Raw genomic sequence first — 12,841 nt, 5'->3', positions numbered from 1 at the left:
CGTTTTATTCTGTTTTTCCAGGAGAAGAACTCTAAATACTACAACTACACTCTGTCTGTGAATGGAAAAGCCCAGAAACACGGAGCCGAGTACAGCAAAGACTATCTGACAGACGTTCTGGTGAGACACGTTTAATTCTGTACATTTATAACTTTATAGTCGATGTTAGTTGTGAAGCTTCAAGAAAAAATACAAGCAAATATTTCTTCCTTCATGCGTAATTGTATTTTTTGCCATTTTGGAAGAATAATGATAATAAAAGCTGAAAATTATGATTATTTTATCATCGATTCATCAGATATTTCTTAGTTTTGTTTTACATATATCATTAAAAAGTGTGAAAATGTCTCTTTATATTGCTTTTTTCACCCCGAAAGCGAAATATATTTAATTTAAAATGATAATACTGACATTTCTTTCAAACAGACTTGCCAATGTATTAGTTAGTGAGCTAGTGAAGGTCAAGTACAAAAGCGTTAATAATCTTTGCAAGTTAGACGATGAGCAGGAATCAGAATAAATAAAACAGATGTGCGACAATCCTTTGGTTTTATTTCTCATGATTGAGCAGCTGGATCCAGACATTTTTCTTTCTGTCTTGATAAATTAAGTTAAAAGTCAAATCAAATCAAATCCGTTGATCATAAACTCGTTAACTAATCAGTGAAAATTCATATTTTTTATGAGAATCTCCGTCTCTCTCTTCCAGGCCAACATGTCTCTGGACTTCCTCCAGTATAAATCCAGCTACCAGCCCTTCTTCATGATGGTTTCCACTCCGGCCCCCCACTCCCCCTGGACGGCAGCCCCTCAGTACCAGAGCCACTACAACACCACCAAGGCCCCCAGAGATCCCAACTTCAACGTCCACGGGAAGGTAGAAGCTGCAAAACATTCCTACTGGAATAAAAAAGAAAAAAAAGACTCTTTGAGACTTGAACTCCTTTTTGTTAATGAGAATTTTTGAGGCTTTTTTTCCACATTTCTGCTGCAGTCTTGGTCCAAAAAACATCACAGAGAGCGAAAGACTCAGTTTTTGTGCTGAAATCATAAATTCTCATTAACTTTCCTTTCGTTTTACATCGATTACAAACTGAAATGTCCATAAGATGTGACTTTTCTATGAGTAAAACTGAGACTAACAGCTGAAGTTCAGTTTGTTGCTTCTGGCTGTTTGTTGGAGTCTTTCCTCAGAAGTTATCTAAATAAAAATAATTCTGATTATTATAATTATTCCTGATGTGGAGACGGGATTGATTAGGATTTCACATTGGCCACACATAATTTAAGCTGCAGTTATTAATAATTTGTTACAGGATGTTTAAATTTGCTTTTACTGTTTGCAAAAATCTGTCATTGCCAGTTTTTTTAACACATGAAGAGTCATGGTTCCCAAATTATAGGACGCACTTTGTGTGTGTAATTGTGCTGAAAGTTATAAAGACTATTAGTGTCACATTATGTTGTTGTACTTGAAGAGCTACAGAGAAAACCATGTTAAATAAGGGACTTTAAGTAGCTGCTGTTAGAATATCGTCACACCTGAGCAGAATTTTTTAGTGTTTAATGACTAAGCTGTTAATTTAGATTTAGTGTTTTGTTAATTAGTGCATTATACGACACTTGTACTGTCCAATTTCACGTTTAGGACAAATATCTTGTGTTTGCTGTGGCTCTCTCCATCACTGTGATAGATCAGTCTGAATTTAAAGACGATTATGTGTCTGAAAAAGGATAAAAAGTCATTATATTGTCGGGAGAGCTGAGTTTTGGTCCAAGAGAGGCTCGAGACTCAACACAGCTTCCATTCTTTGTCTCCTCAGGACAAACACTGGCTGATCAGACAGGCTAAAACTCCGATGACCAACTCGTCCGTTCAGTTTCTGGATGATGCCTTCAGGAAACGGTCAGTCGCTTCACCTCCACACCCTCACTTCCTTTCATAGCACCTCCTTTCTATTATCATTTCTCCTCTTTTTTTGACTGAGAAAAAACAAATCAAAGCTCCGTCTGTGATGTGAATTTACCCTCTTCTATGTAATGTGCTCCTCTGGCCTGCAGGTGGCGAACTCTGCTGTCGGTGGACGACCTGGTGGAGAAACTGGTGGATAGGTTGAAGGCCAGAGGTGAACTGGACAACACCTACATCTTCTTCACCTCTGACAACGGCTACCACACCGGTACGGACGTGGGCTTTGAAATCCTGCTGCTTTTCTCAACATGAATGTGTCACATTAGGTGATAAAACATCACACGAAAAAGATCTGTTTTACGTTTTCCAGGTCAGTTCTCTCTGCCCCTGGATAAAAGGCAGCTCTATGAGTTCGACATCAGGGTTCCTCTCATGGTCCGAGGACCCAACATCAAACCCAACCAGACCAGCCAGGTACCGACACACAGACACACACACTGTTACACTGTGAATTTAAACTTTATTTTCTTTACACTTTAGAGTCCAAGCAGCAAAGATTTGCAATAAATAAAAGGGAAAAACTTTATTTGGACACCTTGAGCTTTGTTCTGACTTCCTATGCTACGTAGAAATCAAAGATAGATGCATTTAAAACCTGCATTTTGTGTGATTTTACAAAAAATAGCAGAAAGTTCTTGCACTAGCAGCTAAAGACACGTGCAGCACAACTCAGTAGATGTACAAGTGTAGGTAAGTACAGCAAAAAATGTGCTTGTGGCCTGTGTTCGTGCTGCAGACTGTCATTTAAACGAGCAAATTTTCATTGTTTGTGCAGAAAGAGAGATCTACATCTAAAAAAAAATGCAAATTCCAAATTTTACATCTAATTATTTCTTATCTGTTTGTATTTGTAATCGTCTAAATTCACTTTCTATACGTGTATTCTAAAAATGTTTATATATGTTTATTATTGAATCGGTCTTGTAATGCTTTAAATACTGTGTTTACTTCTTTGTTGGGCATAAATCATGAGCTGCTGCTTTATTTACTGGAAAAAGTTCAACAACAGTTTCCCCCACGCAAACCACAAACTCAATTAATTGAGGCAGAAGTGCAGCAAAACTGTGACAAATCAGGAGTTTAATCTGTTCTGACAGAACAAACCTCAGATGTTCTGATGCGGTTTGGCTGCTGAGTGAAGTTAGATGGAAACATTAGCTCAGTCGAGGGATCTTTCTGTAACGTCAAACGGCTTTTCTGGCTGATTTAAACAGTAATTACTGCTGCTGGAAGTTTCATCAGGTTCTGATTTTTACTGGATGTAGTTATGTGGCGTGATTTGAATTAGACAAAATCTTACAGGAATATAAAAGAGACAAAACTAAGTGATGAGGAATAGAGAATATCAGAGTGAAGTGTGTGATTTAAAGCTGTACATATGTTTTAATGTTTGTGTTTGAATGTTTAGCAGTGACATGACGAGTTTTTATGTGGATCTTCTGATTTTTCTTTCTATTTATGGGTCAGGTGTGTCAGGATAATCGGTTAAATTTTAATTTTTTTACAAAGTAATGCATAAAGGCCTAATTAAATCTGACATAATGTCTCTCTGATATTTACTACTCTTTCAGTTATTTTATATTTTTATTATCAGCTGTCAGCTTGACTGTTTCCACCAGCGATGACGCGAGATTGCTTTTTTCTAAATCTGATCGATCGTACACTGTAGTTCTCAGTATTTATCAATCCAGTGTGTAAATAATAACTGTGCATTTGCATCAAGTAACATTAGAAAACATAGTTTCTCAGTCTTTGCTGTTGACTGTATAAAATCTGTTAAATGAATCCAACACAACTAAATTGAGAATAACTACAACAAGCAGTAATATATAAGCAGAAATTCAATCAGTGAGACCAGAACAGAATCTTTAATTTGTCTTATTAACTAAAAAAACATACAAATACAAAACAAGAAATGTCATATTATTCACTGATGCACAAAAAAAACACTACATCTACATTTGTATTTACAATTATCTGAACACTTGCTGTCAGATTCTGCAGCTTTAGTCTTTAGGAAACTTTGTGCTGATGGAGCTGCAAGTTAAATTACATGATATATATTTATCACATTATAGTAGCAGACACTGTATTGATTATTAATGTGACAACAAACTCCTTCGTCATTTCAATTACTGTGTTGATAGACCCACATATGGTATTGGTTTCTGCACCATTTATAGAGAACAACGTGTATTTTGCAGGTTTCTTTTTTCTTTTTTCCACAAGAACATCGACTCTGCTGTTCTGTTGTTCTGCCTCTTATTTTGTGTTTCATGCAGAATTGACTGAAGCGAGTGTTTTGTGTTGTCAGATGCTGGTGGCGAACGTCGATCTGGGTCCGACCATCCTGGACATCGCCGGCTACGACGTCAACAAGACGCAGATGGACGGGATGTCCTTCCTGCCCGTTATGGTGAGATCTCTCTGCTCCTGTGTTTCTTTTACGATGTCTGATTAATGCTAAATGACATCATTAGGATAAACACACATGGTTCTTTTTACTTTAATTCTGGCAATTAAGACAAGCTAAACTGTAAGAATGTGCATGTCACAGCAGCTAGGAACAGATGAGGTCACAGACAAGAATCACAAAGAGAAATAAAGCTAAAAATAAAGACATAATAAAGATTTAATAAAGAATTAAAAAAACACTCGGCATTACAAAGATAAAGTTAATTGGCCTTAGGATTAGCTGGGCTAACGAGAAAGATAAAGCTGGGAGTTGTACTTGATGGGTGGTTGTCATCATATATATGTCATGTTTTTTTTGTGTGTTACCAGGAGGGGAAGATGAATGCCAGCAGCTGGAGAACAGACATCCTGGTGGAGTACGAAGGTGAAGGAAGCAACGTCTCCGATCCGGCCTGTCCTCTGCTGGGACCGGGAGTGTCGGTACGAAAAGAGGAACTAAACGAGGCTGTGATAATATTGGTGCAGCTAAAAAAAACAAAACTGACATTATGTCCTCTGTCTTTGCTTAGGAGTGTTTCCCAGACTGCGTGTGCGAGGACTCGTACAACAACACCTACGCCTGCGTGCGAACGGTGGCCTCTTCTGCCAACCTGCAGTACTGCGAGTTTGACGACAACGACGTACGGAAAAAGTTTTCTTAATTTCCTCTATAGCTGAAGTTTCTGAACCCTCTGGAGCAGTTTGTCCATGGGCTCATTTTTCACAACAATATAAAGTCTATTTGTCTTTTGGCTGCAGCCGTGCAACTTTAGGTTATTTTTACAGAATCTAGTGAAAGCAAAACGTTCATTTTTTCTACATTTTAAAGTTTTTTAAAATTTTTATTTTCATTTTAAGCTTAGAAAAAGAATTCAAGAATCATTGGAAAGTTCTAAATCTACAAATTCCTTCTGTTTTTAGTTTCTGGCACTGATAAATGGTGGAATTTTTGTGATTTTTAATGTTTTTTAAAGACATGTCTGTTGAACCTGCTGGTTTGCTTTAGAGGGTTATTTGTGCTTGTTTTAGGATTAATTATTCCCTTAGTTTTATTTGCACTTCCATACATTGGACACTTTTCTCTCTTTTAAATGAAGAGTTCGGTCTTTTATTGGTATACTATCGGCTTTATATCTCTCATCTTTTATAGCGGCAATTTATTTTGTATATGCGTGGCCTGTTTAGTATGAGATTGGCTCTTTTATCCTCAATTTAAGTAAGAATCACATGGTGCTTTTTCGTTATCACGTCTCGACCTACTCATCACAACTCCTCCCAGTGAGGATGTAATACACCTGTGTGTCTAAAGGGTAGCTGGTAGATCTATAATGAGGTAGGGGAAACTAAATCCTGGTCACAGGAGGTCACCAGGAACCATAAATTAGCAAAACGAACCGCCTCCACTATGTGCTGATTTTCAAAATTGTTGAACTGTTGGAAAATGCTTCTTGCATGTTTTATTGTCTTTAGTTCCACATTTTAACTAGACATCCGTCTCCTGTAGGTGTTTGTAGAAGTCTACAATGTGACAGCGGACCCCTACCAGCTGAGCAACATCGCTAAAACCATCGACCACGACATCCTGGAGAAGATGAACCACCGGCTGATGATGCTGCAGTCCTGCTCCGGGCAGTCGTGTCGGACCCCCGGCGTCTACGATTCCAGGTCAGTTCAGCGCCGTCGAGGCTTAACCTTTCACTAAAAAACACCCTCGAGATAGAGGTTAGTTTTAAGACCCTGAATAACTGAAGAAGCCAAAAATAATCAGCTTTGTTTAGGTGCTTGTCTGAAGCTGCTTTATCGGCACATCAGTGAAATCTAATGTGATCCATGCAACCGCTCTGGTTCTAATTCTACTTTAAGAAGCTTTTGTTTACGTCATAAAGGTGATACATGTGTGTGACTAAATATTAGGAGTACTTTAAATGTAAAGCAGTCCAGTACCACCACCTAAATAATAAATATTTTCAGTTTTTGTTGCAGTAGGAAAAGTAGAATTTATGGCAGAGCTGTTGTTTTGGATTCCATCAGATTTCACCTCATAAAAAAGCCCTGATGAGTTTATATTTATATCCTGAATTATGTTAAACTTCAGTGGAACAACATGCAGAGCTGCTTTAATGACTTACGTCTAAGTTGGCTGAACTCTTCCTCCTCTTGGATTTATGTCTGAGGTTTCTCAGTCATCCAGGTCAGGGTGTAGCACTAAAAACAAAGGCAGCTGGACTTTTTGTTTGAAAATGTTTCACCCTGTATCTGAAATAATGGAACATTACAGCTCTCGTGGGGCCATCGGAGGCCGACAACACCACTTATCAGCTACTTCCAGCAAACAGGGAACTCTAATTATGCCAGCAAGAGATTTAAAAAAGTCCCCGACAATTAAAACTCAAGAAGCGTTTTTAGACGAGATGAAACATCTTCAACAAACATGTGACCAGCTTCAGCTTCATGTAACAACCACGTTCTACTGCTTGATATAAAGGAAAAAGCAGAAACCAGCTGCTAAATTATGCACCAGAGCCCCTTGGAAAAACAAGACGTGGCTAAACTCAAGTGTGCTGCATTGAAGCAAATTTACCTCCAGAGTTTTCATTTGATCCTGTTTTGTAAGCAGAATTTTACCTACTTTAAAAGAATCTTTTCTAGTTCAATTTTCAATTCAAATAACTTTATTTATCCCTTAGGGGCAATTCAAAATTTCAACTTCTGTCCCTAAAACTGAATTTTAATAACGTAAGATAACGCTTTACTCATCCCACAGTGGGGAAACGTGTAATATTACAGCAGCAAACATTTAAGGAATAAAGTAAAATAATACAAATAAACACAAATATACACAAGTAGTAATTCTAAAATGTAAAATATTGAACATGTCAATAGCAATACTGATATTATTGTTGTACATAAGTAGAAAGACTGAGAAAATGCCACATATGTCGACAAACTGATACTGAACTGGGTTTTTAAAATATTCATAATTCACATGATTAAAAACTGTAAAAATTCCACTAATTCACAATAAAATTACTGGAATTTGTCAGTAATGATTACAAGGAAGATGATATGTCAATTTAAACCGTTTAAGTCTTGATTCTCTGCTTTGCTTTCTCACCTGTAGTCAGATTTACGTCTCACCTGCACATTCTGCCTCCAACACACAAGCACTAACGGACTGTTTATCCCCCATCAGGTACAGATTCGACCCTCGACAGATGTTCACCAGCCACAGCTGGCGGCTCAGCAAGCTCCGCCAGACGATGAAATAAGGAGGACGGGCGGAGGAGGAAGAAGGGCTGTGTCGTGTTTCTCTGCATTCAGCCTTTCCCGCTGTTGTTGCCTTGATTTTGGCCTCCGGAGCCAGAAGGTGGATGGAGAAGGGAATCGATGGGAGGCGTATTTTTAGGGAAAATGTAGGTGGGTCGCCGTGGAAACCCGCCTTTTAAACTTCCTGTCCGGGCCGCCGTTAAGTCGGTTTGTCAGTAGGTGTGAGAGAAAGTGAGATTATTCAAGACTGGTTCACGCTAGCAAGCCATGATTTCAAACCCCGTCTTCGTTTCTGCGTTATTTGGCGCCGAACCACCGCTCGGTCACTCATATCTGTTTAAAGCGTTCACATCTGCTCGTCTAATATATCTGGTTTGTTCTCACAGCATTTGGGTGGTTCTCAGTAATTTTAGGAAGTTTGGAAGTTGCTGCTGGAAGTGGCAGAAAGTGAGAAATTGCAGCTGTAAAGAGACTTTTGCTGTTATTTTATATCATTTCTTCTAAAACCGAAAAATGTGCTCATTATTTAATTGCCCGTAACAAATCTGTCTCTACAGTTATAAGACATTTAAAGGAATTATTTTGCTCGACAAACTTGTTATTAACTGATTATTAAAGTAAATCCTAACGTTTTTCCTTGTTTATTACAAATTAAGAGACAGTCTTTAAGGATAATTGTTTATTTTTTGTTTGTTTTTTAAACCTGGAGTTTAATTTTATCGTCTTTTTCAGCTTAAATGATTAAAAGTGACAAAAAATGTTTGGAATTGGTGCAAATACGAGCGAGAATGCTGTAACAAGCTGACGGCAAAATCCCTGATTATTATTTTGACTCAAAAAAGATGGAAACCTTATAAAAATGCTAGAATTATCCTTTAAACGCTGCTTTTCAACGTGCAGTAAAGCAGGCAGCAAGTTAAAACTGTCTTTAACAACCCAGTTATCAGTTGTTTACCCAAATTAGTCAAGTTTCCAGAGCAACATGATTCCTTTAAATACCCGTAAATTATCCAAAAAACAGTACAGTTTAAGCTTAAGTTAACTAAAAACAGTAAATCTTTAGATTTTAGAAGAAATTACTCAAAATTATTAGTCAGTTTTACTGAATAACTTCTAATCGTTTCTTTAAATTACGCCTTTGATGGAGTAATCAAGTGAATGTTTGAGCCCAAAATGGATAATTGGGGAAAAAAACAAAACAAAAAACTAATATATTCATCTAACTTAATTTTTCTGTGATTTAACAGCCAATGTGAAGCAGTTGAGAACAAAAGTTTCATGATAAGTTTAGTTGATCATTTCCAGCAACCAAAGTTGATGAGAACCAAACAAATGCAGCTAAAAAAGTGCTTTAAGTGTCAGTAAAGGTCCGATCACGTTACACCGTCGTTTAATGAAGCTTCCTCGCACAGTTTACTAAATCAGTATTGATCAGATGGCTCACAAACTGCCGAACTTTGCAGTCTGGTACTGTGACAATTATGCTGCAGTAAATAATCCTCATTTCCAATCATCAGACTTTGGCCTAATGCGCAAAAAATGCGCAACTGAATATTCGCATTTCTGGGCTCCGATAAGAGGAAACGGAGCAAATATCTGATGGACAAAAGTGTAACGTGATCGTACGTGAAGATGCAGAAAAAGAGCTGAGTAGGAAAGAGTTAGGAAACAGCGGCACCCAGGAGAAGTTCACCAGAAAACATCCTCCGTCCACTGCAGGAACTCAGGGCCGAGTGTAGGGTGGCGCCAATGTTTACAGCTTGGATCAGACTTGTGAAATGACCGAGATGTCAATTTTTAGGGCAACAAAACGACAAATACGGAACGTTTTATGTATCTGCTAACCAGCCTGTCTCGTCTCAGGATCAGGTGGAAGTCCTTGATGTCGTCCAGCTGCCTCCACAGCAAGTCTTTCCTCCTCTTCTATCCTGGACTGCAGCTGGCGGAGAACCGGTTCGATCGCAGAATATCACCGGTTGCAAGTCCAGAACGGTGGAGTCGGATGAGAGACTCGCTGGAGATGCAGCTGGATCACACCGAGGACCACCGCGAAAGACGAGAATCGCTATTTTTAGTCAAATCTTGTAGAATAAAATCAGAGAACCGACAAAGATTTGTGAGTTTAAGTGACAAAATATACAACCAAACCTGTGAATGCAGTGATTTAGATCACAGTTTGACCCAATCAGAGCCAAGATGGTTGCAGTATGTTAGCCTATTTGGTAAATTTTCTCAGAGTTCAACCAATCAGCATCAAGCTCTAGTTGAGAGTTTTTCAGGGTCGCCTGAATAAAAGCAGGTCCTTTATTCTTCCTTTTTAAAAACAGCCCTGAGAAAAGGTGCCACTCTAAACTGACCCGCGAATTCCTGCAGTGGAACAACAGCCCCTAATTATCTAACCAACAGAAATCAGTGCCTTGTAACCCACGGAGACGACATTAACCAAAACCTCCAATTATCCCCCGCCATTACTGTCACATTAACATCATAGTGGTGAGAAGGTGAAAACATAACCGAGCAGCCGGCACGAGCCGTGATTAAAGGTCAGAAACATAATTCGCCTGCAAATTTTGCTTAGAAATGATCAGACAGACATCAGATGTTGCAGTTAAATTAGTTAAAGTCTTAGAAAAGCACCTCTGTTGGCTGTCTGACTAAAAGAAACCTCAAAATTAAACGGATAAATCTGATTTACCGGCTCATTACGGACGCTGCAGACTGATTTTCATGTCCTTTAAATATCAATTTAGTTCATTTTCCTCCTAAACAGAAGCTTCTTTTAGTCGTTACGTTGTGTTTTTTTTTTTTTAACCTTTCGTCCCTGGATTTTAATCGATTAGTGTGCCGATGTATTTCAGTTTAACTTTCTACATTAGGGAAAACTAACAATTGAACTTTAATAATTTCATGTTTGTAGCATTTAATTGCGTCGTATATGAACTTTGGTACGGAGAGAACGACCTGCTGGGAAGAAGGAGGCAGCAGTTTAAGACAAACAGGTGCCAAAAGACGTCCTCTTTCCAGCATCAGGGTTTTAATCAGCTCAGCTTTAGGTCAATTGTTGTTTGAACTATAATTTATTTTAGTTTATGGGTCAGATGTGAGAACTTTAAAGGCCAAATGAAGTCATTTCAATCAATGAACATGTAAAGTTGCAAAAAAAAAAATCAAATAAATTTAAGAATGCTTTAACTAGCTGACCTTCTTCAAACGTTAAGGGAACTTTTTTTTTCTTTTTGTTGACGTTGGAACATGTTTATTTTTATGCCATAAAATACTTTTATTTACAAAAAAGTAATTTACTAAAATCTTAAAATGCAAAAGGTTGTGGATTTTTAAAAGCTGATATATTTAGGATTAAACAAAAAAAAATTTTCAGGAAATACGCACGATTTCTTTCCTGCCAAAAACAGAAGGTTGACGCCACTCTTGTGTATCTGTAACGGATTAGCTTAGCTTAGCATTAAAACTAACAACAATCCAACAAAATCCTAATACCAGCACCTTTAAAGTGACAATTAACGGGCTGTAGATGTGCTGATCCTCTCCTTCCCTGTCTTTATGCTAAGCTAAGTTACCAATCTCCCAACTGTAGCAAGCCAGTAACTGATTAGCCTAGCTTAGCATAAAAACTGACAAACAAAATCCTCCGACCACAGCCTCTGAGGTAATAATTATCGAGCCTTAGATCTAAAGTAGACAGAGGCATTAGAGCCACTTCCCCTTGTTCCCAGTCTTTATACTAAGCTCCTGACTGTAGCTAGCCAGCAGTTAATTAGCTTAGCATAGCATAAAGATGAAACATAATCCATCTACCACCACCTCTAAAGTGATGATTAACAAGCTTTAGAGGTGCTATTAGGCAGAGCCAGGCAAGCTGTTTCTCCTTTTTTTGCATTCTTTATGCTAAGCTAAGCTAATGGTCTCCTGACTAGAGTTAGCCAGTAGCTCATTAGATTAGCCTATCATAAAATCTGACAACAATGCAGCAAACTCATCCTACCAGAACCTCTAAAGCCCCCTGAAGTGACAATTAGTGGGTTTTCAAACTGCTTTTGCTAAGCTAACCTAATGGTCTCCTGGCTGTAGCTAGCCAATAGCTTATTAGCTGAGCTTATCATGAGGTTTGGCAACAAACAAAATCTGCCTACCAAGACCACTAAATGACAATTAGTGAGCTTTTGAAGTGGTAGGCCAAGCCAGGCAAACTGCTTCCCCTTGTTTGCAGTCCTTACGTTAAGCTAAGCTAACACTCTCCTGGCTGCACCTAGCCAGCAGCGAATTAGCTTAGCTTTGTATACCTGACAAATAACAAGCAAAATCCTCCCACCAGTACCTCAGAAGCCTCTGAAATGAGATTTAGCTAACTTTAGAGCTGCTGTTTACTCTTGTTACCAGTCTTTATGCTAAGCTAAACTAGCCACGTCCTGGCTGTAGCGTTACATTTATTAAACACACGTGCGGTGTCAATCTTCTCATCCAACTCTCAGCAAGAAAGTGAATGTGTAGAAACTCCTTTAAAGCTGCCTGTTGAAAAAAGATTGAGTCTCTGCAGATGATTTAAAGACTTTAGAGGGAAATTCTCGAGTATTAAAAGCAGAACGATGACTTTCACAAACTCTTCATCGACTTACATCCGCTTGGCATTTGTTGTAAATGATGGAATCTGTTTCTGTGTGTTAATTTTGATTGAAAACTATTTTAAATCACTGACAAACCGGCTGTGAAGCTCTGTCGCTACTGTTGTTGTTCTTGGATAATAATCATACGCAGCTCTTTCCTCCTCTGAATTCAACCTGTTCTGAGTCGCGACTGGACTGAATTTAACGTTTCATGTGAGTCAAACTCTTCCTGAAGCCACAGGACTGAACAGTGTGTGATTACTTTTAAAAGAAATACCGATTCACTTTGTTTCAATTCACTGATGCACTTTCCAATCTGTCAGAACTGTTTTGTTGTTTTGGCACCCTTTAGTTTTATTTTTCAGAGTAGTTTTTGATGATGATGATGATGATGTATTTTTGGCTTGTGACTTTGTCCAAATAAAGAGATTCTCAAGAGATCACAGAACAGACTGGTTTAGTTCATTCATGGCGCACTTTAAAAAGTCCAAAAGTGTCAGAATTTGCGCTTACCATTAACAATCTA

General features: G+C 38.2%; 1 protein-coding gene and 1 long non-coding RNA gene across 2 annotated transcripts in view; one reads left to right on the top strand and one right to left on the bottom strand.

The window, feature by feature from the left end:
* Positions 1-8,693, top strand: part of gnsa (glucosamine (N-acetyl)-6-sulfatase a) — a 16,275-nt gene extending 7,582 nt beyond the window's left edge. Inside the window, exons 5-14 of the mRNA XM_008305223.1 lie at positions 22-120; positions 710-877; positions 1,824-1,906; positions 2,062-2,180; positions 2,283-2,386; positions 4,287-4,388; positions 4,757-4,867; positions 4,957-5,067; positions 5,931-6,091; positions 7,620-8,693. Of these exons, the coding sequence (XP_008303445.1) occupies positions 22-120; positions 710-877; positions 1,824-1,906; positions 2,062-2,180; positions 2,283-2,386; positions 4,287-4,388; positions 4,757-4,867; positions 4,957-5,067; positions 5,931-6,091; positions 7,620-7,695 (1,134 nt within the window). The 3' untranslated portion in view covers positions 7,696-8,693. The remainder of the gene's footprint in view (positions 1-21; positions 121-709; positions 878-1,823; positions 1,907-2,061; positions 2,181-2,282; positions 2,387-4,286; positions 4,389-4,756; positions 4,868-4,956; positions 5,068-5,930; positions 6,092-7,619) is intronic.
* Positions 8,184-10,988, bottom strand: LOC103375035 (uncharacterized). The gene is made up of 2 exons (XR_521174.1): positions 8,805-10,988; positions 8,184-8,772 (listed from the first exon to the last, which is right to left on the bottom strand). It is a non-coding gene; the product is annotated as an uncharacterized LOC103375035 (long non-coding RNA).
* Positions 10,989-12,841: the final 1,853 nt, after the last annotated feature.

The sequence above is a fragment of the Stegastes partitus genome, unplaced genomic scaffold (genome assembly GCF_000690725.1).
Source record: "Stegastes partitus isolate 25-593 unplaced genomic scaffold, Stegastes_partitus-1.0.2 Scaffold2442, whole genome shotgun sequence".
Taxonomy (NCBI): Eukaryota; Metazoa; Chordata; class Actinopteri; family Pomacentridae; genus Stegastes; species Stegastes partitus.
Note: the sequence above shows the minus strand (reverse complement) of the source record. Positions and strands in the feature narration are given on the sequence as shown.